Source organism: Hippocampus zosterae, chromosome 15, assembly GCF_025434085.1.
Source record: "Hippocampus zosterae strain Florida chromosome 15, ASM2543408v3, whole genome shotgun sequence".
In the NCBI taxonomy this organism is placed as follows: domain Eukaryota; kingdom Metazoa; phylum Chordata; class Actinopteri; order Syngnathiformes; family Syngnathidae; genus Hippocampus; species Hippocampus zosterae.
This window is the reverse complement of record NC_067465.1, coordinates 1,410,703-1,437,402: the sequence shown is the minus strand read 5'-3', so window position 1 is coordinate 1,437,402 and position 26,700 is coordinate 1,410,703. Positions and strand designations below refer to the sequence as shown.

The window sequence follows — 26,700 nt, the reverse complement described above, 5'->3', positions numbered from 1 at the left end:
GGGGAGCAGAGCGACTGAAGGCTCCGTTTCCCATGGTGACGGTTATGGATGGATGTGGAACGTGAGGAGCAGGATTTTATATTGAATGCGGTGTAAAATGGGGAGCCAGTGGAGATGTTGGAGGACAGGTGTCATATGGTTTGTGTGTGTGATAATGCGGGCGGCTGAATTTTGGACCAACTGAAGCTTATGGAGGGTTTTTTGAGGGAGACCGAGCAGGAGGGAATGACAGTAATCGAGTCGCGAGGTGACCACGGTGTGAACAAGTATAGCAGTGGACTGAGGAGAGAGAAGAGCGTAGCCGGTGGATGTTTCGAACATTTTTTTTTCTGAACATGATGGTACACTGTACCTTTCCCCTCCGGTTCTGCGCAGAGTCCCCGGGTTCCGAATCAGCTTATCCAGCATGTTGAGAATCTGGCTGAAAGTGGGTCTTTCCGCTCGGTCTCGTTCCCAGCAGTCCAACATGAGCTGGTGCAGGACCACCGGACAGTCCATGGGAGCAGGAAGACGGTAGCCCTCCTCGATTGCTTTTATCACCTTCATGAAGGACACGGGGGGGGGGTCATTGTTTTCATTGGCTAGAAAACAGCCCTGCATTGCTAAATCCATCCATCCATTTTCCAATCCGCTTTATCCTCACAAGGGTCACGGGGGGGGGGGGGGGGCTGGAGCCGATCCCAGCTGTCTTCAGGTAGTAGGCGGGGGACACCCTGAACCGGTAGCCAGCCAATCACAGGGCAAACAGAGACGAACAACCGTCCACACTCACCCTCACAATTTCGAGTGTCCAATCTGCTTGCCAAGCATGTTTTTGGAATGTGGGAGGAAGCCAGAGTACCCGGAGAAAACCCACGCAGGCACAGAGAGAACATGCAAACTCCACACAGGGAGGCCGGAGATGGGATCGAACCCACGACCTCTGCACTGTGTAACCACCGGACCGCCACTCTCCACATACACTACCAGTCAAAAGTTTTTTCTCATGAACTCATTAACTGCCAGCACAGTTCAAATGGATCTTTGACGGCTGTAGTCGTCAATGGCAGTGAGTGAGATTAATAGTACCATAAAGTGCGCAGTAGTTAATTTGTGGTTCACGATTCCTAAATGTACCCATCCCTGGAAAAAAACGAACCTGTCCCAAATGTTAAACGGTTGCTAGAATAGCGAGAAATTCCTTCACTACTGCGACAATACAACAAGGTAATTTACCATTCCTTCAAATCAACAAAATCAATTGCCAACCTTATAATTTGCAAACGTTTGTTTGATTTTTGGTTCTCTTCCTGTAAGCTATCAGATTCATTGGCCTCCCCCGGTTTGAAAGCCAAAGCGACAAAATCGCCGCGAGGGTGCAAAGGTTAAACACACACCTTCTGCTTTGTTTTGCCTTCAGAGTTCCCTTTCCTGAAATATCAGACATGTGGAGCCTGTTTCATGTATTCTTCTACATCAAGGGGGGCCTCATTTGAAGTTTGCATAATTGGTCTGCGCAGGAATAAACGACCGACCAGAAACTGCTTGCACGCCAAATCGTGTTATTTTTATTTTTTTTTGTCCGAGCAATCTTCCAGTGAACACTATACGGAACTTGGCTCACAAAACGTGACCGTCTATATGTGGCCTGTGCATTTGCTACAGGATTGGATCCACTGCAACGCTTGGCCGTTCTACCGTCATGAAGACACAATCAAATTATCATATGATTGTTTTAAATCAACCGCGTGAATTGCTTCTTGTTTTATGTTCAGTTTGACACAAGGCCATCGGAAAGACTTAGTCACTCAAAAGCATCACGGAATAACCGAATCAACAATCTTCTCTTTCGTTTTCGGGGGATCCATAGTTTGCTCCGATGGCAGAATAACCGCTTGAAAAGTCTTTTGATGGTGACACTGACGGTCTTGTAATGCGGAACTTTCGAGCCTTTGACTAATTACGGATGACCAAGAAGGCTTTGATGTGACGGTTTCACTTACAGCGCCATATATAAAGCTACTTTATGAGTCTATTGACGTCCACGAGGTCCAATCTACATACTAATAATGTCGCCTTACCAAGGGTGTCTCCGTCTGCGTACGTTTGAGAGCACCGCTCCAGACGCGATACCTCCACGTACTCCGACGGGCGTACCTTTTTTACTCCTTCTTCTGATAGTAAGAGGACTTGTAGGTCAGAGATCATTTAAAAATACTCACATCCTGGTTGTTCATGTCCCAGTAGGGCCTCTCGCCGTACGAAATCACTTCCCACATGACGATGCCGTAACTCCACACGTCACTGGCTGTGGTGAACTTCCTGTAGGCGATGGCTTCCGGAGCCGTCCACCTGATGGGGATCTTTCCGCCAGGGGAGAGGTAAGTGCCAAGGGTTTCCTAAAATAACGACACTTATGCATGTTAGCTTTTTTATTTTTATTTTGTTTAAATATGCACATGACAGAGCTAAACTGTGATCATGAGAGTCTGCACGGAGAGTGGCTGTTCTTACCCTTGAGGTGTACGCAGCTTCCGGGTCATCCTCCAAAATCCGACTGAGGCCAAAGTCAGACACCTTACACACCAGGTTGCTGTTGACCAGGATGTTTCGTGCGGCGAGGTCTCGATGAACGTAACTCATGTCCGACAGGTACTTCATGCCTGAGGCGATGCCGCGCAGCATGCCCACCAGCTGGATCACCGTGAACTGGCCGTCGTGTTTCTGATCCGTGACGAGAGGCCAAATCAAACGCGATAAACACTTCAAATGCCATCTCGCTGCAACACCAAAAGGACCATGTAACCAGAGCAAAACGTACCCGAAGAAACGCATCCAGGGATCCATTTTCCATGTATTCCGTAACGATCATGAGTGGTTTACCTAAACACAAAAGACGTATTTCAGTGGTTTCATTTGTTCCAACAATCTCTTCTTTTAATTTTGGAGCATCTCATTCCCACTATGTGTATGTTGTCCATTTATTTTTTTATTTTTGTCCAATCAGATTTGAGCTTCTTTGTGTTGCCGTGTCAATGGAAACTGACAAGGGTATTCAGAATCAGCGGCGCTGGCCCAAGTATCACAAACTATGCTAGCAACGGGACTATTTCTTTGGCCAGTGGGATTTCAAAATCCCTCTTCTGATTGGTTGGTTTGAGTTAAACCTGTTACGGCCAAGTTTGACGAGCAACAGAGAGGATTTGAAAATCAGCATTGTAACAAGGACGTATCGGTCAAGTAGAAGATACTTCGGATGATGTACATGGCATTTTTGTTTTGCGACCCGGTCATGATATGATGCAATACGGCTGCCACCGTTCCTCCACGTCGACTCACATCTGGTGACGACTCCCTCCAGCCTGATGATGTTCGGGTGGTCGAACTGCCCCATGATCGACGCCTCCGACAGGAAGTCCCGCCTCTGCTTGTCCGAGTAGCCCGCCTTCAGGCTTTTAATGGCCACGTACACTTCTCGCTTTCCGTGCAAACGCAATCGCCCGCTGCACACCTCGCCAAACTCTCCTACACGGCAAAGCGGCAAGGTCAGCGCACGTGGGTGCAGTTTTATGACGGGGTGCGTGCGTGCGCGCGTGCGTCATTAGCCGGCTCACCCATGCCGATAACTCTCTCGATGTGAATGCAGCTCACGTCAATCTCCTTGGCAAATTCGTGGATGGCCTGATCCGGGTCCTCGTAGGTGAACGGGTCCACGTAGATCTTCACGCCTGCCGTGGAGGAGAAGAAGCAAGGGAATGTGTTAGGGCGGCATCGAGGTGGAAAATAGCCAGAAAAATTCCGGTAAAGGGCAATGAATTTTGGAACTAGTCCAATTTGGAAACTTTCCATGGGAAGGAAGGGCAACAAGGGTATCATGTTCAAGCTTAAATATGAAGATGTTGTGATGTCATTGATACATCATGCAAAATACATTCACCCGACCCCCAAAAAATTCAGATCAAAGTACCACTTTACGTGCATGAAATATGTTTGTATTAGTCAGCATTATGCAAAAATATAGTAGCGTAAATTCTAATTTCCCTTGAAGCCGACCTTCAACTCCTGATATATTCATCTTCCGTACCGCTTGATCCTCACTAGGGTCGCGGGGGGTGCTGGAGCCTATCCCAGCCGTCTCCGGGCAGTAGGCGGGGGACACCCTGAATCAGTTGCCAGCCAATCGCAGGGCACACGGAAACGAACAACCATTCGCACTCACACTCACACCTAGGGACAATTTAGAGTGTTCAATCAGCCTGCCACGCATGTTTTTGGAATGTGGGAGGAAACCGGAGCACCCGGAGAAAACCCACGCAGGCCCGGGGAGAACATGCAAACTCCACACAGGGAGGCCGGAGCTGGAATCGAACCCGGTACCTCTGCACTGTGAAGCCGACGTGCTAACCACTGGACCACCGGGCCACCCTAACTCCTGATATATTACTATTTATTCCCATAAATTCCTGTTCAGAAATGATGCGAAGGAGGATGAGAGGTGGGAGCTGTGTAACGGCTACAAGTTATGGAAATGTCTTGGTAGGATAAGCGTTTCAAGGGATCTGTGCACATTTGCGTGTGAAATCTACCTGGATTAAGATGTTTCTCCTCCTCTGAGTCTTGCTTGGTTTTACTGTACTTGCTCCGCCTGCTCACAAATAAAAGTTATACATATATTTACACTTAAAGCCAGTAAATGACACTTTTTCATTTTTGGGGGGAGGGGGGGAGGGTTTGAGAGCAAGCAGGACATGGCGCGAGAACATGAAAGCGTTTGGGTAACGGGGTGGGAGGGAGCGGGAGAAAGGGGAAGGGGTGGGCGGTGGCTTGATGGGGAGAGGTTGACATCAGGTAGGTTGAGATAAAAGGTGTTTTTCATGAAACAAAGAAAGTATCTCCCACCCCCCCAAAAAACCCTTTGTGGATGAACAGGGACAGGTGTGTTTAATGTGCATCTGTGCGCACCTGCTCCGGCTTTGTGTGTGTGTAAGACACACACACACCGAAACACCGAAGAGGAGACAGTGATGACAAGTCAGGGACAAAGGGATTATCACTGTCTCCACTCTAATCGCCTTTAAAAAGCTGCAGGTAACACACACGCCTCATTTAGCCGCACAATAGCGGCGGTAGCGTGGGCGTCTTTCTTAATGACAGTGGTGCCGTTTAAGGCAAATGCATTATGCATTAAAAATACACTCAATGGGCACTTCATTCGGCACACCTGCATCGTCTAATAGGGAATGGGAAAGGATTGAATCGGAAATATGGCCTTTATGAAAAAAAAAAAATTGAATTTTTAATTACAATTCATACATAATTTAGATGGAATTATCGGGGACAAAAACATTGGTTCTTCAATGGAACCTGACACACATTTTGTGGAAATCAGTGGACAATTTCCCCAAATCCTCATAAGATGATTTTTGATACAGACAGCTAGCTAGCTAGCTAGGCGTTTGTAAATTGCTTTCCTTCATTCAGCCACCATGAAAGAGGCTAAATATCAGAAACATCTGACCATTTCATGTCCCTCGAGGAGAACAAGCTAGCCAGCTCTAGCTCTAGCTAGCTATCTCTAGCTTGTTCTCCTCGAGGGACATGAAATGGTCAGATGTTTCTGATATTCTGATACAAGCTAGCTAGCTCTAGCTCTAGCTAGCTATCTCTAGCTCTAGCTAGCTAGCTCTAGCTTGTTCTCCTCGAGGGACATGAACTGGTCAGATGTTTCTGATATTCAGGCTCTTTCATGGTGGCTGAATGAAGGAAAGCAATTTACAAACGCCTCTCAGTATCACGCGGTGCACTTCGACACAGCAGAAAACTAGAGTAATACTCAGATGGAACACAATTCAAATGACTTTAACAGAGTCCATCAAACCATTTTTTTGTTATCTCGGAGCGCTCCGCATGGGATCTCATTGTTCATGTAATATCGGGGCCAGTGATGACAATCGTGAAGTTATCAAACGTGAACGCTCGCCTGCTTGTATGGCGCGTACATTTGTGTGCGCGTGCGTACCTGCGACTAATGATGAAAACAGCTGCAGATATCAGCAACAGAATTCCAACCCCGCTCACAGACAGCAAAAGGAAGGCGGAGTTGACGCCTTCTCCGATCAGAGGGAATGGATCTACACAGGAAAACCCGCATTTCATTATCCCTCCCCACAAACATCAACGCGAGCCACCCAAACGAGCAACGGGTTGTGATTTGTGTACCCGAATTGGTGGCGAATTCAAACGGGGCGCTGAAGTCTCCATATCCGGCGGCGGTGCGAGCCCGCACGTGAAAGACGTAGACAGTGATGGGGTTGAGTCCCGTGACTTCCACGTTTCGAGAGAAGGTCCTCATTATGCGGTAGGACCTCTCCCTCTGATCCTGATGAGAGCAGACAAAAGTTGGCCCGCTTTGAACGCCCGACAAGAAGCCTGTCCAACTAAATATTGGCATTCCAGGCGACTGGCTCGGCTCCATTAACCCGCCCGGACGCTCACCTTCTCGTAGAACTTGACCTCATATTCCAGGATGACCCCGTTGGGTTGATCGGGCTGTTGCCATGACAACGACAAAGTGTGCCTTGTGACATCTGTGGCTTGAACGGATGACACCCGAGAGGGAGCTGAAAGACAGAAAGAGATCAAACTAAAAAACAAACCCCCCCAAAAATGTGAAATGACATACACATTCAGTATACTCAAGTATCCCAATTTGCCGCTGCATGCACCACATGCATGGATCCGCACACTAATTGATCAGAGTATGAAGGGTAGGCTTTGAAGTCCGAGTGAAAATGCTGACGTGCGCCCGTTTTTTTTCAAACACTGCAGCGGCCGCTTGACTTGTTAGCTCCGCCCCCGATCTTCGCCCAGATTCTTAATTGTATTATACATATATATATTTTTTACTACAACTCTTATGTTGCATCTCATTCAAACTGCATACGTGCACCGAATATTGTGAACGGCGCAATTATATATCAGTAATGCATAGCGAAGCTTTCTCCACAATCCCATTGACCCAGTGCTCATGAGAGCTAACCTAAATCTTATTCCGTCCTATTCCAGTGGGGCAAAACACCTCGCTCGCTCTATAGCTCCCCATCGCTCCATTTTCCACGGGTCCCTTCTGCTGCGAGTCATGACGCGGAGCCATATGGCTGCGCAGGTTGGGGCTTGACACATCCCAGGCACACGCTGGTGTTGTGCACTCCCGGCTAACTTATTTCCCCGGGGCACCTCAAACTTAGCAGGTGCGCCGCTTTTCCGAAAAATGCCAACGCAAAGTCCTCAAGCCAAGACGGCCGAGATATTGGGCGGAAACACGAACTGAGGCTCAGCTAACACCCCCTCAACTAAAATGAAACACACCGTAAAAACGACAGGACTCGTTTTTTTTTTTTTTAATGGTTAGCAAAGGACACAAGAAAGAGGGCCTTCTTTTATATATTTACGGCTTCCTGTTACTATTTCGATTTTTTTGTGTGGCGTTTTTGTGCGCGCCGCGTTCACTCTTCGTATTTCAGTCATTGACGTGCATTTCCCGGAATGTTTTCTGACATGCGCTTGAGAAGACCCCTGTAATTAATTCAGCCCATTGTTTAGAGTAGGAGGACAGAGTAATAACTATGGCAACATTGGCAGTGAGATTATGCTACGGCAGTTCCAAGTAGGGGAGAGCGCAACGGAAGATTTGTTGCCGCTAAAAATACCTACAAAAAAAAACCTACCAAAAAAAAAAATTGACAATCACACTGTGAGCTTTTTCAACAGATGATAATCATTTCACAATTGCTCCACCCTGCTGCATTGGTAGTTCAAGTCACGATTCATTCATTCATTCATTCATCTTCCGTACCGCTTGATCCTCACTAGTGTCGCGGGGGGTGCTGGAGCCCATCCCAGCCGTCTCCGGGCAGTAGGCGGGGGACACCCTGAATCGGTTGCCAGCCAATCGCAGGGCACACATAGACGAACAACCATTCACGCTCACACTCACAGCTAGGGACAATTTAGAGTGTTCAATCAGCCTGCCACGCATGTCTTTGGAATGTGGGAGGAAACCGGAGCACCCGGAGAAAACCCACGCAGGCCCGGGGAGAACATGCAAACTCCACACAGGGAGGCCGGAGCTGGAATCGAACCCGGTACCTCTGCACTGTGAAGCCGACGTGCTAACCACTGGACTACCGGGCCGCCAATGTATGTTTAATTTTGGAGGGGGGGGGGGGGGGTCACAGATGTTGTTCCGACATCTGTGAGGTCGGCGTTTGGAGCAGTGCTGCAAAACGGCAGTTCGGCGCCAAGTTTCAGAAGCTTTATGGCATTCTCGCTGCTAACTCAAAGAGCGGTACAATTTCCGCGTGGCTAGGTTTCCGAAACAGGATGTGTTCTGGACAAAACATGCAACGAGAGCCCGCCCACTATCCACAACCTCTCCCCGAGCAGGCGTTTTCGTAAACATCTGAAGATGATATTAGCGGCAATCCAAAAAGTTCTTACCGGCTTGATTGGTGGTCACGGAGACAGACGCGCTCTGGGCGGCCCCGGCAGAAGCGCCCTGGGAGACGCCGTTACGTGCCCGCACGATGAAAGTATAGTGAGTGTGGGCTCGCAGTTCGCTCACTACCACTCGGGTGGCCGTCAGGCCCGTCTGGTCTGGAGAGAAAAGCACGTCCGAGCTGCACGGCTGGCACAGCTGAGAGCCCGAGGCCGCTCTGTCGGAATCTCTCTGGTAGACGCCTCTCCCCATCTGGACTTGAGGTCCCACCACGAAGCCCTGGTCTGACTGCATCCCTCGGCCGACGCGTTGAGCATCAGGTCGGGAAGTAGTACGATTCCTGCCGACGGTTTGATCACCCGTCGGAGTATCGCCGCCGCTTTGACAAACCAGACACTCCAGGCTGTAGCTGAGGTCGCTTCGTCCTCCCAGCCAGCGGGGGGCGCTCCATTCCAGAAGCACCGAGGTCTCGTTCACCACCGAGATCAGCTGCTGCGGCGCCGACGGAGGCTCTGAGGAAGGAGGGAAAGGAAGAAGAGGTTTTTAAGGTCCAAATCCAAAAACCGAGCACTCAAGACATCGGTCTTTTTCAGTGGCCAACACATTTTCAAAACAAATACCGGCAATAACAAAATTTTTTTGTGAACAAGTTAGAGTTCTCAATTTTTTTCCCAGGCCAAGAAGACCACATGCTCCATACGGGCATAATCCATTTTTTTGTTTTTACGAGTGGGGTCTTCAACGCAGGACATCACTGAGACGCTGAGATAAGCAGACAAGGAGAAAGGCGAACATTCATTTATTCACGTCAGGAGTCCGAGCTGCCTAATAGGATGCGGATGCTGGTTTAGTCATAAGTAATAGGATCACGAAACAAGAGTGTCATTTAGACAAGTGAGTGTCGGCCTCTGTTTTGCATCGGGGGTGGAGGAGGGGACGCTTAGGGCTGGCAAGAAAACCGGTTGTGTGTTTATGAACTGAAAGTCATTGCGTCGGCATGTTGGCCGTTCTTACGACAAGCGGAGCAATGTTTTCTTACGGGAACAGCCCATGGAGGGAGGGTCGCTGTCAGCTCGAAAGTATCCCGAGTGGCAGTCACAAACGGTCGCCCCTTCTCGAAGGGAGTAGCTGTGTGGAGGGCACTTTGAGCATCCCGCATCAGATGACCCGGACTTGTAGAAACCGGCGGAACATGCTGCGGAAAGACACGGACATACACCAGGCACAGTCAGCCGTTTGCTCTTGCGTCATACCAAAGTTGAAATCCGTTGACATGTTTTGGACCAAAGGTCCTCTAAAAAGGAAAAGACACAAATTGGACACGCCATAGCGAAGAGAGTTGAATGATTCAAAATGCGGTTGGAATATATCGAGGGGCGTCTTCACGTTTCATGCAACGAGGCGCTCTAATGCGGCGCAAACGACTCAAAGAGAAACTCAAGAGAAGTGAAATGGTGCTCAGCAAAACTTAAATCTCTATTACAGAAATAATCCAGATAGTAACCAAACGGTTAATGAGCGGATTACGCGTCAAGGTAAAAAAAACGTAGCCTCCCCCCTCTACTGCGTCGTGTACTTGGGAGGCTTTGGACCAGCAGTGTAGCATTTTGCCCGCATCCCAAAGTGAAGCAGCACTGATGTGCCAGCAGTTTCCTGTAGCTAATCATCACTGATCATCAGGATGAGGCTCGTGTGCCAGCGAAATCAAGCGCAGACAGAAGACCGCCGGCAAGCTTACTTGCTCACTCTGCAAGCTTGAAAACACATAATCATGGATTTTATTTTTAAAAAAACGGAGTCAATGGGGTTTTTTTTGCATGCTGGTGCTTGAAAGAAGATTTCCGAATACGACACTGAAATGTATGCTGTCGATTGGTTTGGAAAGTACTCCTTGTGTCGCTTTCCAAACACATTTCTGTGCCTTGTGAATGCGACGACAAGTGAATTTGGAGCCCAATTATAGCCAAAGACGCTAAGGCTGTGTTGCCTTTCAGCCAAAGTAGAATTAAGTACGCTAATTAGTTGTTGTTGTTGTTTTTAAACTGTCATGCAGGCACAGTGTTTCTTGGACACTGATTAATTTATTAAAAATGAACATGCATATCTCGGGCTGAGATAATAGATAATAGAAATGTAATCCTGATTTCAATTTTGGCTTATCACCATCATAACAACATTACAAATGGAGGGGGTGGGGGGGGGGGGGGGATGAATCAAGTGCCAAACAATGTAGTGTGTTTTAAATACAAGACATGCTTCATTTTCGAAAGTCAATGTGAAATGCGAACGCAATCCTTCGCAAATAGTCGGACGATGGCAGGGGAGGACCCGCAGGGAACATGCTTAGTTTTTTTGCCAGACGACAATAAAGTGTAATTGCACATCCACTCCAGTAGGTGACAGTGGCACTTTCATTTAACGTTTTTGGGGTGGGGGGGGGGGGGGGGTTAGCATGAAATTTGATGCACTTCATTTTTTTTTGGTTACAGACTAAAAAGAACAATGTTCGCGAGGTTTTGCCCTCGAGGGGCACCTGTAATATAGTCCTTGTGTGCCTTTGAAGCCTTGCGGCGAAAGGACTGTGCCCACCCTCCGAGCAATATCATCAAAAGCGACTCAGGCCAAGTGACCCTTGACCCTTCATACAGTTCTCTTTGTCTTTCATATTGACAGGCCAGAAAGGCCAGACAACAAGATAATTGACACAAGGTAAAGTCTTGGCGCTTAAAGACGACCTCAAGGGAGTTTTCCAAAGCAAACAAAGAGACACATTTCGACTTTGAGTGAACATTCCGATGAAATGCATGGAAGCTCAAACGGCGGTGCTGACAGCCCGCACAAGCGTAAGCGACATGTACACAGGAGACAAGAGATGCAAAACGAGAGGAGGGTCTCTCCCGGCTGTATACTGACGGCTTTGGGCATTGACGGGGCAACAAAGCTGTAAATGAGAACATAATTATCCAGCTTGATGGGAGCCAACCAGATTGGAGAGCAGGGGCTGAAAATCCACCCCCCCTCTCCCACCCCCATTTTGAATTCCAGAGGGAAAATCCTCCATTTGTTTCCATTGCGAGCATCATCACACCGTATTCATCTTTCCTGGTGCTCAATCCTCTCCCATTTCCAAAGAGTTTGGAGACATCCCAGTGCTTGGAGGAAGAGATGTGGCAAAATTGCCGTGTGTGTGTGTGTGTGGTGTGTGTATGTGTGTGTGTGTGTGTGTGTGTGTGTGTGTTATGATGAGCGGATGACAGGGAGGAAGTCTTGATTCACACGAACCATCCTGTCCCATCTGGGTGAGTCTCCTTACATCTACCCATTCACACACTGGCTTGCCCCCCCCCCCCCCCCCACACTTTCAGACTTTTCACAACCTCCTTCTTGTCTTCCTGCACATTTCCTCCACGGCGTCCATTTTTCATGCCTCGGATCCCCCCCCCGATAACTCAATGTGCGCCAAACAACAAGTAAGCCGGCTTTTATAGCCTATCGATGCCAGAACAGCCCGCGCGGAAAGCTGTTCTGTAAATTCATTAACATAAATCCAATAAAACAATAAAGATAAAGTACAGCCCAAGCAAGTAAACAGCACAATGAGGAAAAGAGAGTCGTAACGAGACAAGAGATAAGATTCAGAGCCGCTGAGGTTTTTTCGGGGTTGATTGCAGGGCTCAGCAATGCTCTGACGAAGGAGGGGGAGGGGTGGGGGCGGGTGCTAGGCTAGCACAGCATCTTTGTCGATATCCAACCCAATCACGCGTCACTTCCACCAGCGCCGAGGTCACAATAAGGGAGGACGAGAAAGAAAGGAAAAAGGCATTTGAAGCCGTAAACTTCCTTCATGGTCCTCTCGTGTCTCCTGTTCTCTCTCTCTGTTGTCTGGAGGCTTTTCAGTGGCTTTTGCGGCGGTTTCAAAGTGTTGCACAGGAGGCGGTCGGGGGCGGATGACCCGGAATAAGAGTTCGTGCGGATATCATTAACCCGGTTTTCACGTACGTAAAGACAAGTGGGGGAACACGAAAATGGCGACAGAGTGAGGAAGGAAAAAAAAAAAAAGAATGTCGATTAGATTTTTTTTTTGCGATTAAAAAAAAAACAACAACAACCAAAAAAGAGGTGCAGAAATCTAGAAAAGGGGGAGGGACGAACGGACGAAGACATGCGGGCGAAGGTGCCCTTTGATTACGATCAGCATTGTCGCCATTTGCATATGCATTGTTCTCCCATCTAAAATGCAAATGTGGCTCACGGCAAATCTGACGTCGGCGCACTGGATGCATGACTGCATGTGTGTGTGTTCTTGTACTCACCACGTTGTGAGGACCGGCATGAGTTTTTAACCAACAGAGTGAGGACATTTTGACGAAGTGAGGACATTTTGGCCGGTCCTCACTTTGACACCCTCTAAATCAACTCCAAAGTGTCCAAAAAGGGTACCTGTGCTTTGTGTGTGTGTGTGTGTGTTCCTCTTGAACCCACATCATGTGTCAACAAAGCCTCGTTTCCACCCAGCGGACGGTTGAGGCGCAGGAAGTACCCCGAGCCGTTCCGTGTGTGACACCCGGTCTGTGCGATGGCGCGTGGGAGGGATTGGCCGAGTGACGGATGGATGCGCAAAGTGATGAGGCTCGCGCCAGAAGGCGGGCGCACGTTTAATCACGGGGGTCGCGCCCTCTTAATTGCAACCCAAAGAATGCGGGAGGAAGGACGTGATTTTTTTTATCTCGTCTCCTGGGGGGCCTTCGCGTACGGCGCCGCCTGAACACGTGACGCTCCTCCGTAGCTTGGTTCACAAATCCAAATTGACATCGCGGCCTAAGAGTCGGGCTAAAAATTTACAAACAGCTACTTTTGGAAGCAAATCCAGAGGCTCCCCAAAAGACAACAGTTCCAACATTAGCATGTGAGATGTGGGGGTCTCTCGAACAATACCCCCCCCCCACCATCCCCCTCCTCTGTGTCACACAAAGATCAAGCCTCCAGTCGCCCCCGCAGCCCCACCATGACCCAAAGACACAAAGACGGGATAATGAGAGAGCGCACCTTGTCGCGATTGCCGGAGCGCCATCGCTTGCGCCATTCCCGTTTCTTTCTTTGCCATCTACCAAATACAGGAAGCCCGCACGTACGCGCCAACAATACGCAACCCCTACGCACACTTCCGTAAGCATGGCCGGGCAAGCGCTCCAAGCGTGTGTGCACAGACACCAAATAAGCAAAACCATTTGGTGGCCCAAAAATCCGACACAATTAAAAAGGGGAAGCCTCAATATTTCAAATTCCGGTTCCAGAAACACCCGCGCGTGAGAGGACAGAGTTACTCCCGCATTTGAATATCCCCATTCGAGCGGTGAAGCAAAAATGGACGCCGTTTTCGTCGGTTTCTTTCTACTGTCAATCAAACACATTCGATTCATTCATTCATTCATTCATTTTCCTAACCGCTTGATCCTCACTTGGGTCGCGGGGGGTGCTGGAGCCTATCCCAGCTGTCTCCGGGCAGTAGGCGGGGGACACCCTGAATCGGTTGCCAGCCAATCGCAGGGCACACAGAAACGAACAACCATTCGCACTCACACTCACACCTAGGGAAAATTTTGAGTGTTCAATCAGCCTGCCACGCATGTTTTTGGAATGTGGGAGGAAACCGGAGCACCCGGAGAAAACCCACGCAGGCCCGGGGAGAACATGTAAACTCCACACAGGGAGGCCGGAGCTGGAATCGAACCCGGTACCTCTGCACTGTGAAGCCGACGTGCTAACCACTGGACTACCGGGCCGCCCCACATTCGATTCATTTTTGTTTTTTCTTTTTCTTCTGGCTCAAAAAATCCGATTCTTTGCTGTGTTTTGCCGTGATTGTTTCCCCTCTGCTTGCGCATTTCCGGACGCACAGACTTCTACTATAAGTCTGTCTGCGTAGAAACGGTGTTATTCCGATTTAAAAAAAAGGCTTTCACACTTGTCCCGTTCGATTGTGTTGAAAGCACCCGACGGATGTTGACTTTGTCAGACATCTAATTTGGTGCTGTGTTACCGCGTGAAAGCAAACTACGTAAAAAAAAGCGGGCTTTTGGAGTCTCTTCTTTCATGTCAATCGTGATCTGGCTATTTTGTTCGAAGCCTCTTTCACGCAGTCTTTTTTTTTTTGCACCCGTCTGTCTCTGTGTCGTCTCATTCCATTTTCTCTCTGTGGTCGATGAGACACTGCAGGTGCGCTGGAAAGAAGCACAAGCATGAAATCTGTCTCGACGGTGGGGACTGGGAATGCAGAGACTGTACACAAAGAGGCATTCCAAGCCTCCCAGGCAGTGAGCGGCCCCGGGCAGCATCAGAAAGCCAAACGCAAGGGGGGTGGGGGCAGTGGGGGTTTTTTTCGGAGCGGGACAAAAAACAGGAGGCTCGGCTTCCATTCTTCAGCCATTCCCATTTCAAACTCTCTCCGTTGTTTGCGCCGCGCTCGCCTCGCGTCCCTCCGCCCCTGGTTTCCGATCTTTCCGGACGGATCGCAGCTGTCAAACTTTTGACGACTTCATCTGGCTCGGTCGTGACCCTGCACTCGGCCCGTATGGGAGCGTATGCACGGCTGTCAGTCAAAAGCGTTTGACGTCTTCATCGGGCTCAGTCGTGACCTCGGTCTTAACCGGGGATGTAAAAAAAAAAGAGGGGGGAGTTCCTGCGCTCTTGTGTTTCTCTACTCGTCCCCCTTTGCACCCCGCAATGACCCCCAATGACGGGGGGGCGGGGCGGCGCTGCCTTCTGCTGTCAATGGCCCTTTTTCAATATCCCGATGGCACCATTCAACATTTAATCCCTTCTTCCTCGCCGCGGCTCCCGCTATTATCCACGTCACCCTGTCTCAACGGTGAAAACGAGCGTTTAGCATTTCACCAGACGGTCTGAGTCTCCTCTTGTTCACAACTAGTCTGGGGAAAAGAAGATTTGGAATTGATGCTTGTATTAGAATAAGCATTGCGGTACAAGAAGCGGAGGATACCTTCCGCCGGGCCAAACTTGACAACGTTTTCATGTGTCTATTGGCAAAAACGACAGCGTGCGGATCGAGCCATCCGTTATTTGAGCCGCTTACCCTCACGGGCCGCATATACATATTAACGGTTACGAAAGTAAGAAGCGGAAATGACATCTATTTTTGTCATGACATTAACCCTCGTAGTGCACCGCTTGCGATAAATGTAAAATGATCAAAGGCAAAGGCATTCAGAAAAACACGAGAGAGCTGAAACTTATGGAGGGGTTCTAAAATGGCCTAAATTTCATGACGTCACCGGCTGATAATTCTCAGGCATTGCAGCAATAATAAAAAAAACGTTTTGATACCTTAATCTTCACAATTTACATATTTTGCACCATAGAGACCCATTATAATTCATATTTTTGAATGCACCGTAAACCTAATGTGTATACATGCATTTCACGCGATTTTTACGACAATCGCTTTGTTTTCGCTTGGACAGACGTAAGCATGCCACATGGTTGGGTTGAGGTCATTCCAATTTTGCAACTTTAGGTGGCGTCAGAGGATCGCAAATGAGTTTTGCGATCAAAAAATAAAGAATAAAAAATCCCAAAGAACTAATAAAAACTATATATGTATGGATAGCACAGATGCCTCTGAACATTTTGAGTGTTTGAAAAAAAAAAAAAGAATGTTTTTATAACACAAAATACATCATTACAAAAATTGTAAAATGCGTAACTTAAGGCCTTTTTAATTTGGAGCACACAAGGGTTAACCGTACGTCGCGCTTTAGATCAGGGTTGATGACAATTAGCATTTGGACTTTTGCCCGACAGCATGTAAATGTAGTCGGTGTCGGTAGAGGGAAGTGTAGGCGCACTAGGGCATTGACATCTTGCACATCTGCGGAGACACCATTCGCGCCGGCAATTGTACGCGGGCTTCGGAGCTGCCATTCATGCAATGTCTTTTCCGGGGACTTCTCTGCTTTTTTTCGGCAAAACAATACCAAGCCGCATCCGTTGTAAAACAGAGTGTGACTCCTTCGACTGGCCTGCCAGCAGTCCATACCTGTTGCCCTTTTGAAAATCGGTAGCGCTTTATGAAGCTCAAAATGCCACAACGAACACCCGGCCGGGACCGTCGCGCAACTGAAGTTGGGCCTACGAAGCTTCTCACGACACACTCTGCTATCGGAGTACACTTGAAGCAGCAGGTGTCTTTCAGCCTGTCTCTTGCGCGGGAGTGAAGAAAATCCAGAAACCTTTCGACCTTGACGCCGGGTGGGAAGAGAGAACGTCTAAATCTCCTCTCCAGCGCCCCCCCCCCACTCCCACCCCCTCGCCTTCCCTCATTCCCTCTTCGCACCGCTGCAAACTTAAAATGGGAGAAGGTGCCTGTCTGACACCGCCGGGGTCAAAGACTCGGCCGCGGCGGCATTTACTATTCACACGCGCTTTGATGGATTTCCAGCCATGCAAGCTGAGGCCGGCCGGCGAGCTGACAGGCGGCGGGAAGGGAGAGCGCGGCTGACAGATAGATGGCACTTCACATCTGCTCCTGGTTCAACAGTGTCAAGGGGTTCTCCTAAATCTCATGGAGGAGAAACATCTTTCAGACCTTTAGGTCCAACCGGTGAACCTCCTCCCTCCTTTCAGAGTGAACAAACGAGGTAAATGCGGTGAAGGTCTCCAAGAACATTTGTCACACACACACACACACAACGAAATTTGGCTACTGCATTTTCCAGTCCGCGGCTTGCCAACTGGAACCAACTGCAATTCCCTTTCCGTCATCGTTTCTCTCTTAAGTCTTTCTCTCTTCTTTTAAACTTTGAATTATAGCACTGTTTGTTATACAATTAGCCTTCTGGGATAGGCTCCATAAATAAAAATGGAGGGAGCAGTTCAGCAAAAGGCTCCCCCAGGTCCCCCTGACTGGTCTCTGACCATCTGTGTGGGAGTGAATAGGGGGAGTGACACCGTGTTGTATGAATGTCTCCACATAAGACTTTTGTCGAATGCTTCACACACATACAAAGCGCACGCACGCACACACATACACTCAGTTGTGATGTCCAAGCCACCAAGCTCTCCACTTCCACGTCATCCACGCCTCAAGGATGATGCTGAGAAGTGTGAACAGATTGCATATTTGCTACTGTAAAGTTTGGACCAAGTGATTCACAATGAGACCTAACAACTTGAGAGTACCGGAAATGGAACAGCGGTAACCAAACCGTTTCTCTTGAATTGACCGGAATTCCTCCTCAAGGCAAATATTTTTTTTCCATAATGAATTTGAGAACATCTTTAAAAACATTGAAAATGGCATCATAGAATATCGCGTTTAACCACGTTTCACAGTCTATACAGTGGTGCCTCTACTTACGAACGTGTCTTCATACGAGATTTTTAAGTTATGAAACGCCTCGACGGGAAAATAATGCCTGTGTTGGATTAGTTCTTTACAAAATGCCAGACAAAAAAAGAAGATGAACTAAAGAGGGCAAAAAAACGATGAAGACTCTGTTAAAAGTTAAAATCATTTTTATTCTTTACTCTATTCTTTGTTTTTTTTTACACGATGCTAATTGTAACATGTATTTGTTACCTATTTTGATGCATTCATGTCTCAATTTTGGGGGGGGGCTTGGAACGGATTAGGGTATTTACATGGAAAACGCGTCTCGACTTACAAAATGTTATAGTTCAGAATTTTTTTCCAGAACCAATTGATTTTGTAAGTCGAGAACTATTTTTTAAATTACATTTCACAAAGTTCTGGAATCGATTCTGTACCTCTACTTTTTTTATAAACATAAGTATGTGCTCTTCCGCTTAGGTAAAGAGAAGGAGTCTGCTCAAATTGTGCTGTCAAATCCAATTTGAAGAAAGCAGAGTGCAAAATTTATTGCCGTCATTAGTGTTTCAGGTCTAGATAACAGACGGGCATTTGCCAATGCAGTTGTGAGCCTTCAACTCTGTTTCCTACGTAATGACGGTGTGACAAGAACAGCTGAATTAATGCGCCGCGTTTACAGCGAAAGCCTCATCATCACTGTCGGCTCGGATGAGTCGCGCCGTCATAATAAGCGCAAACAAGCCGCTTACCTTTACATGAACTCCCTTTTTCTTCATACCCTGCGTTACAGAGACATCCGCCAATAGGAACCAGCCACTCTCCATCGGCGCCGCAGTACATTTTGGGCTCTTCTCTCTCCTCTGATTGGTCGACGCAGGACCCCCTAATCTCCACTAAGGACGAAGTGTCAGCCCCTGTCACCGTGTCCGGGAAGGTTGCCAGATTGCGAATAGTCAGCGGGCAAGTTTTGTAGAAAACTCGCACAGACACCAAGGCGATGCAGGCGCCAACGTCCTGGAAGGCCAAGTAGAAGCCCTTCCTGTTTGTCACCTTCACGTCCCGCACCTCAGTGTTGAGTTTCATGATGCGGTCGCCGACGTCCACCTAGACATGTAAAGAGACGATTTATGCAATGCAATTCATTCATCTTCCTAACCGCTTGATCCTCACTAGGGTCGCGGGGGGTGCTGGAGCCTATCCCAGCTGTCTCCGGGCAGTAGGCGGGGGACACCCTGAACTGGTCACCAGCCAATCGCAGGGCACACAGAAACGAACAACCATTCGCACTCACACTCACACCTAGGGACAATTTAGAGTGTTCAGTCAGCCTGCCATGCATATTTTTGGAATGTGGGAGGAAACCGGAGCACCCGGAGAAAACCCACGCAGGCCCGGGGAGAACATGCAAACTCCACACAGGGAGGCCGGAGCTGGAATCGAACCCGGTACCTCTGCACTGTGAAGCCCACGTGCTAACCACTGGACTACCGGGCCGCCCGCAATGCAATAGTCTGGTTGAAAAATGAAATGCCCCCCCCCAACCCCACCTCCAAAATAAATAAATCAAAAAACCTCGACCAACGTATACCAATAGTACAGATTTGTGAAAAAATATGAAATGTATCGAAGTGACACGTCCTTTTTTTTTAATGATCTCGAGGAACATCAACTGATTCCTTTTTCACATTTTTGTGTTTGCTGCACGTAAAAAAACCCCCCAAAAATCCCGATGTACCCCTCCATCCTCAACAAAACGTGATTCATTTAATGGCATTTAATGGAAATCAGTAACACAGTGGTCGTGCAACTCCTCCTCACTAACAAATAATCAAATACTAATGAAAACATAAACCCTCTTAGGAGAGGTAATTAGCAAGGCCTGAGAAATATTCGTGTATGGTCCAGCAAAGATAAAAGTGCTTGTTCCACAAATAAAAACATTACAGCTAAGTGCCTCGGGAGGCTTTTTCTTTGAGATAAGAGTGAATTAAAGTGAGCGGGGGCGGCGGGATGAGGAATTCGCTCCTCACCTGAGTGAAACTCTCATCTGCTGCCACCGTGTCCACCTTAATGAAGCTGCTCTCTTTGATGAAGTTCTCCCCGTCTTCGTTGGACTCGTGGTAGTATAGATTGAACGTCTCCTGCAAGACAAAAGGGATTTAAAGAAGAGAGCCGTCTTATTCATCTCTGTCGCTGCTCATTTTCCCTCTTTATATGATAATGAAGCAAACAGCAATGGCGGGAGAGCCAGCCGCGGTAAAATATCATAAATATCCATCAGAAGCTGCCTTAAGGAAATTCGATACATGCTTGCATCTACACTGGGGGATACATTCCAGAAATGCCACAATAAGTGAGACCATATGGATCGTTTTTATCGTTTGCACCAGCTTGAAACGCATTCACACAACTGCGATAAAATACACGAACATACAAGCATAAAACATTCAAAATGAATGGATTTTGCCGTTTGTGTGTTAGACGCATGACGTGCCTTTAAGAGGCGGGGCCTAGTGGTGTGGTGTGTGGCATGTGCGAGGGCAAACACTCAAACGCAGCCTGCTCTCAAACACTCACAGCACTTCTATCCGAAATCCGCTTGAAATACATGGAAATGTCTTTAATTTGTTCGACCCTTCCCCCAAAGACAACAAAAATCAATGCATATAAATATGATATCATAGTCATATGATAATCATATTGAACGCGGCTCTTTCTGGTGTGCGCAACTTGCAGCAGCATAATACAGTCATGCAGACAAATAAAGAAGAATCTCAACGGCAGCAAGTGATTCAGTAATCTGCAGCAATGTTACTGTTTTTTTTGGAGGATAAAGAATATATGCCCGTGAGCATTGTATTGTCTGTCTACATAAGTGGCGGCACCGTTGTTGCTGAAATATCTGTCCCTTAAAAAGTCTTTACACCACCAAACAGATGCTATTTGTCTATTGCCCTGGCGTTTCCTATTGTGCCTTAGCATTAAGCTGTAGTTATGTGCTTGCTTTAAAAACAAATCATGGAATTCCCCTTGTTATATGTTTAGTTTGACGGTGATTATGAATTGGGACTGGAAATAAACCTCTTTTTCAAGAGTAGTTCTGATAAACTGCTACTTGTTGTGAAACAAACAGAGTTGAGTTTTTAAGCCATCCATCCTGAAGTTAGCATCTAAAAAGAAAATCGGGTCACTTGCATCTTGAGTATACAGTACAAAACCTTGCTGAAAATTCCACTTTATACTAAAGACGACACAGACACAGTACGATTGGAATTATTTGAAGACCTCATACCTTGCAGGTGCCAGTGACCCCCGGCAGGCTGTTGCAATCTCTGAGCGTAAACTTGACCTCCACGTAAACCCTCTGAGCACCAGACCTGGGGATCCAGTCCGTCCTCAGCCAGTTGTTCTGGTTGGGTTGCAAGACGTTACACACCTGGTACGTCCTGATGGGTATGTTCTTCTCATCCATGATGCTCACTTCTTCCCACTGCAAAACCACAACCCCACATTTAGTCTCTGCGGCTGTTTAGCAGTAGCACATCCAGCATGACAATGCAGTGGAAAATCAAGAGAAGCACATAATATCAAATATATCAAATATCCATCGGTTATCTCATCTGCTTATCCTCACAACGGTCGCGGGTGTGCTGGAGCCTATCCCAGCTGTCACCAGGCAGTAGGCGGGGGACACCCTGAACCGCAGATATATAAAATACACTTTTCAAATTAAATTATAAAGTCGACAGTTCTACCTGGCAACAGGTGTCTAATTTCTACTGGCTATTTGACCAATGAGGGAGCCGTTTTAGTTTAGATTTTATGACCATCAAAGGAAATCATATATCACCAACTACAAAGGTTATTATAAATCAGTGCATGTATTCCAAAACCTCAGACTCAAATGCTGCCAAGTGAGATGCTTTGAAATGAAGCTGCCAAAAAATGAAACCCGGGAGAAATAAAATGCGGTTAAAAATAAACCTCATGAGCATGAAATTGTCTTTTGCTCTGCAATTTCAGACACTATTTCTCTAAACGCTCTCAAATAAATCATTTCACGAAATCGTGCATGCTGGAAAATTCGGGTAAGTCATTTGAACAAAACATTTGATCGATACGCATTGGTCTGTTGCGCTAATCCGCATCCAAAACCAATGGATAGCCAAATAAAAAAAAGGGGAAGTCAATCTCAAAATGTTCCTGACAGTAACAGATTATTTGCTCCTCCACTAGTCTAGACACGGCATTCTGATTAATATTACGTTTGTGGAACATGAGTTAAGCAGCAAAATCCACGCGTTTTTAGCTATGTGAGGGGGGCGGCCATTTTGCCACTCTATGTCAACAAACAACGTCATCACATTTTCTCAGAGCTCAGGTCGCGACCAATCACAGCTCGTCTTGTTTCTGAAACTGAGCCATGATTGGTTGTTACCTGAGCCCTGAGCAACTGCGATATCATTTTCAAGTCAAGAGCGAGTGGCAAAATGGCCGCCGCCTGAAATCAGTATGAATCAAACCACATTTAGACTAATAGATCTTCACGGAACATATTGTAATATCTGTTTCTTGAATTTGTGTGACGAAACGACAGATTACATCAGCGACTGTGCGACATTATTATCGTAAAGAACATGTTCCGGTTGACCGCCCCTTTATTTCTTGATTTTGGTCCAAGTAGAAAAAAAACATCCAAAAAGTGGAATCGATAAAGTGCACATATTTCCCATGTTGCACGGGCTAAATGACTGCAGCCATTCATTGTTGCATCACTATTCTGCTGCGGTATCCCATTTGTTGCCAGTCCATTTCCCCCCCCCCCCCCCCCCCCCCCAGCCACATTTCCATGCAAGTGAAGCAGGCTCAGCCTTCACTGCGTCATCCATCTCAATAGACGCAGCCACTTGCCTTGTACCGTGACCCCTCAAATGACCGCAGAGCCTCCCAACTCCAAATTGGCTTTTTATTGCCACTGAATAATAATCTGCTCTCTCCCTTACCACCCAGAGCCACACAAGCTTAAATGTGCCATGTCCAACGAGGGACAACGGGAGGGGGAGCGCGCGCCAAAGAAGGAATGAGCGAGCGTGCTCGTGCGCTGGTAACAAGGCGAACGGGCATGTGTGTGTGTGTGTGTGTGTGTGTGCGGTGAACTCTCATCAATATGCCATCAGTGCCGATCTCCTCAGTTAGCTAATTATGGCCTTTAGTGCGACGCGTCTATTAGTGAATTGATGATTAGACATGAGACATTGTGTGCATTGGTGAGGCCATTCTACTGAACTAACTATAATTAACTTATGGGCCCCTCAAATGCAGTATCGGTACTGCGTGTCAATGAGATTGTCATCTCCTCTTTTGGTGTGCCAGTAGGTCAATCTGGAAAGATTTGAATGAAGACGTGGGAGCGGAGCAGTCTTGTTAACAGGACAAACTGTCAAATATACAATACAAATGGAGATTTCTCGGAAGGTTCTGCTGTATCAAACAATTACTGCAGTGAGTTGAAGTCAAATGGAGCTGGCGGCCGAAGCGTTTGTGTTTGTGACAATCGAATGGTTTCTCCCAACGCTTAATTGCAACACGACACACGGGTGGTGAGTGATGTGAGTGAGTTAAACTACCACGTTAGGCTAGCACGCTAAGGCGAAGTTAGCGCACGGGTATCTCTGCATTGACATCAGTATTGACATTTGCTGGACTGCCAATCTCTCGTTTGTGTTTTATTTTGTCATGCTCATGTTTATCAATGAGAACGAGTGATTTGCATTATTGTTTTCTTTTTTGATCAATAGAATTAAATGACATGTAATGAATCAAACATTGTCTTTCAGAAAAGACAAGGAATGTCGTCACGTGCCCATTCTTTGTGGATGCATGCGTTTTCAAACCCCTCAAAACAATTTCCAGACATCAAATTTGGCGGCAGCCTATGCCTGCTAACTTGGAGCGAGGTCCACCCTGCACAGCCGATTGCCAGGGGCCCACAAAGACAAACAATCATTCACACCGATGGAAAATCGAGACTGATCAATGAACCTAAAACGTGCATGTTTTTGCACCGCCGGAGGAAATTGGATTATCTCCGTAAATGCCATTGCATTGGTGTGTGTTTGGGTTCATCATAAATAAAATGTGTTTTATTTTATTAGTACTTCTGATCTTGTGCCGGGTGTATTTTGTGATAGATTTGTTTCTCTACATTATAACCTGAAAACTGATTTTGACGATAGGATCACAGAAATAAACAAATTCCGATACATTTTTTTTTTGCACTTCTCCTAGTTAAAAGATACAATAGAGAGTTGAGCTTCAAGAGATGAAAATTTTATAACCGGTATGATGGCCCATGCTTCGGAGGGTTAATGTGCAGCGCAAAGAGTGTACAAGGGCACGAGCGCGCTTCTCGCGTGTTTTTATGTGTGGGTGTTTGAAGGCCGGGCCGTAAAGAAAAATGAGGTGTGATGCCTCCTTGTCTTGACTCATTTGGAGTCTTTGTTAGCTGAAGAAAAAAAAAATCGCAGCTGCCAGGCGGGCTTTGGGTCTGCAAAGAGATCCCCCTGTGATATGTGTATTTGAAGCAAGAAGATGCAGAAAGTGTCAGAAGGGCTGAGGGGAGCCGGGGAGGGGGGGGGGGGGGTGGCGCTTGTAATCAAAAGCTCGGTGTGTGCGGACCAGGACCCTGCCAATCAAGTGGCCTGTGAGACAATGAGCGTATAGAGAACCAAGAAATCGGCGTCAAGTTCAGCAATAACTCTTAAACCAACAACGAGGTGAGAGAGTCACTGCACGGTGAAAGTAGACAACGGTGAGATTTTCTCAACGAATTCTAGCTAAATGCATCACAGTTAAAAAAAAAAAAAAGTCTCGAGAAATGACACCCACCACCAGGCTGCTTTATGCCACGTGGCGTGCCAAACACAATGCCAACTAGCTCATCTTAGCACTTTAGGCTGTGTGGACAGCTCATTTTTCAAATCTGGGGGATGAATATTTCGTTTCCAGACCTCATGTGTGCACGTTTGTGTGCGTTGTCCAAAAAGACAGCAGGTTGTCCAAAGTGATTCTGAAAAAAACTAAAAAGGAGAAATGGAGAGCTCCCACTCACCCCTCCTTCTGAGGGACTCGCTGCCCACTTCAGCTCTCCTGGCACTGTCCTGGTATCCAGCAGGGTCACTAAAATGACACATGCACTGTCAACAATTCTTCAATGTAAAAAAAAAAAAAAAATAGAAATGTGCAGTTTAAAGAATTGATATACATCATTTAACTAGATTCTGATGTGGATTTAAGAGACACTTTCTCCACTCATGATATTCATTTTTTTCCACAAAGGATAAGGAATACAATCGATCCGTTCGTCCCACGAACACCGAAAATGTATCCAAAAATTTCTGGATAAGATAAAAACAGATTTGTTGGCATTCAAATCCAAATGGAACGTTTGATTCAAGGGTGTCCGAAAACTTTTGTCCTTTCTGCACTTTACACAAATCATCATTTAAAACTGTACGCAAGGTTACATGAGCGAAAAGGTGGTCACATGCAACATATTCCAAGACGAGCCATTCACATGACACATCCCAAAGTGCTTCGAGATGCATCACTGGGCAAGGAAGCAAAAAAAACGCTGCGAATGCTCCAATCTGTCAACTTTTCGCCCTCGCGGCTTTTCGTAAAAGCGAACCATCAGCGCGTAAGGAGCGCACGCAACCTCGCCTCGCCTCGCCGCGCAGCAAACAGTCACACGGACCACCTTACCTTCATTGCTCGGATAAATCCTCGTCCTTGAACTTGAAACGACAGTTATTATCCACATAAAAGCCGTGAATGTTCGCCCTATATGCGCGGCCATGTGTGACAAAGCGATGCGTGCCTGTTGGCCGCTGGCTGTGCGCGCTGGCTGCGGAAGATCCATCCCGGTGGGAAAAGTGTGTGTAAATGAAGAAGCCCGGGAGTGTGTGTGCGTGGTGTGTGTGGTGGGGAGTGAGTTGGATGATGTGGATAACGGGGCGGTCTCACACTCGCGTGCTTGCCGTAATGGTCATTCAAACTGCACCGGCCAAATGGAATTCATCCACGAAAGACAAACATGAATGAATTGTACGTTATAAAAATGTGTGTGTTGGTCAAATGTAAAAAAAAAAAGATCGTTATTTGGAATGTATATCTATTTTTTTTTAATGACGCTCTATTTTTAGTTGAAAACACCTCCAAACTGGACCACAGACCCGTGATAAATATTTCATTCGCTCTATTTCTTGCACTGGATTTATTTTTTTATAAGGGGCATTCCATGGAGACGAATTCATAAAACGCCACACAAAAAAAATAAATCACACGATTAAGCTTTTCGGGACATCAGGAATAAGGTGTCATCTCGGGCGTTTGTAGGTTTGAGGTGATTTACTGGTTATCTATCTGCACAGCATCCCGAATCCTGCCGATTCTGTACACGTAACTACAGCGCCCCCTTTTGGTCGTTACTGTTCATGAAAGTTTTCCAAATGTCAATCAATTTTTGACAGTCGGCTTTTATTGCGTTTTCTCTGTAAAATACGTTAAGGAATGGTTCATACTGGAATAATATTACCACAAGTGCGAGCATTTGGGCAAGGAAGGGGGGGGGGGCGGGGGTGAGATAGCACAAGACTGCACGAAAACACTGTGAAGCAAAACAAAGAACGGCCTCGTGGCCTGTCCTCCTACACCGTCCCCTCCCTCAAAAGAGAATTGAGAACAATCGCTCTTGTGAAATCACAGCAAGTAATAAATGTTAAGTTACAGCGAATCGTCCATTTTTTTTAATTTTTTTTTTGCTTTCTGGTCATTTGTCACCTGTGGGAGGCGTTGGATGACACTTTTTTTTTGG

At 47.0% G+C, this 26,700-nt stretch overlaps 1 protein-coding gene across 3 annotated transcripts in view; it reads right to left on the bottom strand.

Annotated features, from left to right (window-relative positions):
- LOC127616137 (ephrin type-A receptor 4-like) overlaps positions 1 to 26,700 on the bottom strand; it is a 151,152-nt gene that overhangs the window by 1,939 nt on the left and 122,513 nt on the right. The window contains exons 2-18 of one of the 3 annotated variants that reach the window (XM_052087568.1): positions 25,590 to 25,731; positions 24,937 to 25,004; positions 21,118 to 21,315; positions 19,856 to 19,966; positions 18,575 to 18,929; positions 9,516 to 9,671; positions 8,479 to 8,988; positions 6,475 to 6,599; positions 6,199 to 6,358; positions 5,999 to 6,110; positions 4,566 to 4,624; positions 3,594 to 3,707; positions 3,319 to 3,504; positions 2,801 to 2,862; positions 2,494 to 2,703; positions 2,202 to 2,378; positions 353 to 540 (exon numbers count right to left, since the gene is read on the bottom strand). In XM_052087568.1, the coding sequence (XP_051943528.1) occupies positions 353 to 540; positions 2,202 to 2,378; positions 2,494 to 2,703; positions 2,801 to 2,862; positions 3,319 to 3,504; positions 3,594 to 3,707; positions 4,566 to 4,624; positions 5,999 to 6,110; positions 6,199 to 6,358; positions 6,475 to 6,599; positions 8,479 to 8,988; positions 9,516 to 9,671; positions 18,575 to 18,929; positions 19,856 to 19,966; positions 21,118 to 21,315; positions 24,937 to 25,004; positions 25,590 to 25,683 (2,885 nt within the window). In that variant the 5' untranslated portion in view covers positions 25,684 to 25,731. Of the gene's footprint in view, positions 1 to 352; positions 541 to 2,201; positions 2,379 to 2,493; positions 2,704 to 2,800; positions 2,863 to 3,318; positions 3,505 to 3,593; positions 3,708 to 4,565; positions 4,625 to 5,998; positions 6,111 to 6,198; positions 6,359 to 6,474; positions 6,600 to 8,478; positions 8,989 to 9,515; positions 9,672 to 18,574; positions 18,930 to 19,855; positions 19,967 to 21,117; positions 21,316 to 24,936; positions 25,005 to 25,589; positions 25,800 to 26,700 lie in introns of those variants that run through there. The other 2 variants (XM_052087567.1, XM_052087569.1) reach the window with 2 other exon arrangements.